This window comes from Trichinella spiralis (genome assembly GCF_000181795.1).
Source record: "Trichinella spiralis strain ISS 195 chromosome Unknown Scfld6, whole genome shotgun sequence".
NCBI classification, from domain to species: Eukaryota; Metazoa; Nematoda; class Enoplea; order Trichinellida; family Trichinellidae; genus Trichinella; species Trichinella spiralis.
This window is the reverse complement of record NW_003526945.1, coordinates 4,564,247-4,566,199: the sequence shown is the minus strand read 5'-3', so window position 1 is coordinate 4,566,199 and position 1,953 is coordinate 4,564,247. Positions and strand designations below refer to the sequence as shown.

The 1,953-nt window shown below is 29.1% G+C and overlaps 1 protein-coding gene across 1 annotated transcript; it reads right to left on the bottom strand.

Moving 5' to 3' along the window:
- Positions 1-776: 776 nt before the first annotated feature.
- On the bottom strand, positions 777-1,128 carry Tsp_08790 (hypothetical protein; the record flags this gene model as incomplete). Its single annotated transcript, XM_003374015.1, has 2 exons — positions 777-939; positions 1,094-1,128. Coding segments are annotated over 2 exons (198 nt in total), but the record flags the coding sequence as incomplete, so codon positions are not given.
- Between the last annotated feature and the right edge of the window lie 825 nt (positions 1,129-1,953).

Here is a 1,953-nt window from a genome sequence, read left to right as displayed (position 1 = left end):
TACTTGTTTAACCTGAAGTTTATGCAAATGTCCATTAGTGCACTATACGTTCCTTCACGTTTGCTTAGTTGCCTTGGTTGCTGACGAAAAGTGTCCGGCCTGTGTCTAATAACGTTTTGGTAGGTGACAAACATAGAATAACATATGAAAAGGTATTGTTTCTTATGTATTACTAGTACCTCATTTATTTCAGTTAATTCATCAACATTTATCATTTCGGTTTCTGAAAATTAGCTTTACCCCGGGGCAGTTTGAGGAACATTTTTGAATATTTTTCGTGAAGAAAAAAATAGTATGAGTGAGAATAAATATTTTTTCTGTAGCCTGCTGATATAATTTGATTTTGTGGTTTCTGTAATTTTTCCAATTTCAAATCTACGCTATGGATGTTTATGTATGATTTGCTCAACATGTTCCAGAATTGTAGCTGTGCATGAGCAGTTCTGTTAACAAACACTGAAATATTTGTTTATTTTTGTTTTGTGGAAAATTTTTAAAATGATCTGCTGCTCAAATGTATTTGATTGCGCTGTATTTGTATGCAAAATTTAATATAACTAAATAAGAATAATAGATAATCGACTATTATATATATATATAAGAATTTTACTTTATAATATTTATCAAACAGATAATATTGAATTAAGTTTATTTTAAAGCAATGAGTGAGTTCATTGGTTTGTAAGAAGATTTTCTGTCCTATTAGTCGATCATCAAAATGCTATTAACATCTTCATTAAAAACTGATGAATTTTTCTTCGATCGTTGGTTTGATTTCATCTACACAAAAATTTCACTTCTTCCTGTAATGTTGGCAAATTGTCCGCAAAATTACCCTCAGTGCATTCCACTCCATATACATTGCCATAACCAGGGCAAAGCAACTGCCAATAACAGCGGCTGTTGGTATGGAAAAGCCAAAGGTCGAACAGCCAATTACTATATAGGAATTATATTTTGCAATGATGTTGTTGTTCAACGCAGCAAATGTAAAATCATTTATCTTGTAAAACAATACTGAATTAAATAGAAACAGTTGGAAGCATAATATTATTACAATAGAAACACAAGCAAAGGGAACAGTAAGGAATACTCTTGCGAGTACACTGCTGTTGCAGAAGAAATGAACTGTAATTTTCATTAATAATCAGAATTAATAAATATAGTTTAAAAAATTTTAAGTTAGAAAAGTTCAAATTCAGAATTTCAAAACAAGATTATTGAACACTTCAAACCAAATGTCATGGTTACAATTATTGTTAGTACAATTGTACTATCAAACATCCTTTTGGTTTTTCAATATGCTTATCGAAAATACATAGGAAAAAAGATGGTTTTCATAAATAAGTTAAATTACTTCTGGAAATTTTGGATATAAATGAATTTTCGATAAATCATATTTCTTCATTGCAATCAATCAAGAAATGCAGTGAACAAAGGATTTTCATTTTGAAAGCTTTGTTTACATAAATGAAAATTAGGAACAATTTCATTAAAATAAATTCCTTTTCTCAGGTGAAGACATTGAGAATTTTGTTGCAAAAATTAATGAAACCAATCCATATGCATATCTATGTAACATTTATTTTTCATTCCTTTTAACTTTGACTTTTTTAAAATCCTACGTTAATTTTTACTTTTTTGATATATCTCAAGAAAAACGCAACCAGCACCGTTGCGGATAAATTCATAGTAGTTAGCAAATAATTCTCTACCGATAAAAATCAATTTCGTTAATTTTTCGAGAAAAAATTTTTCTTGAAAATTGCAAAATTTCATGGGCTATAGACTTGGTTGTTTTTGTGAAAATCGGCGAAAATTTTGTTTTCAAAATTTCGACTTGTTTTTGATTGTTATACTTTTATATTGATAAAAGATAGTGTTTTCTACAGTTTTAACCCAAACTTCTCAGTAGTTGTGGAATAAATGGGCTCCAAATTTGTCTACTGCCCA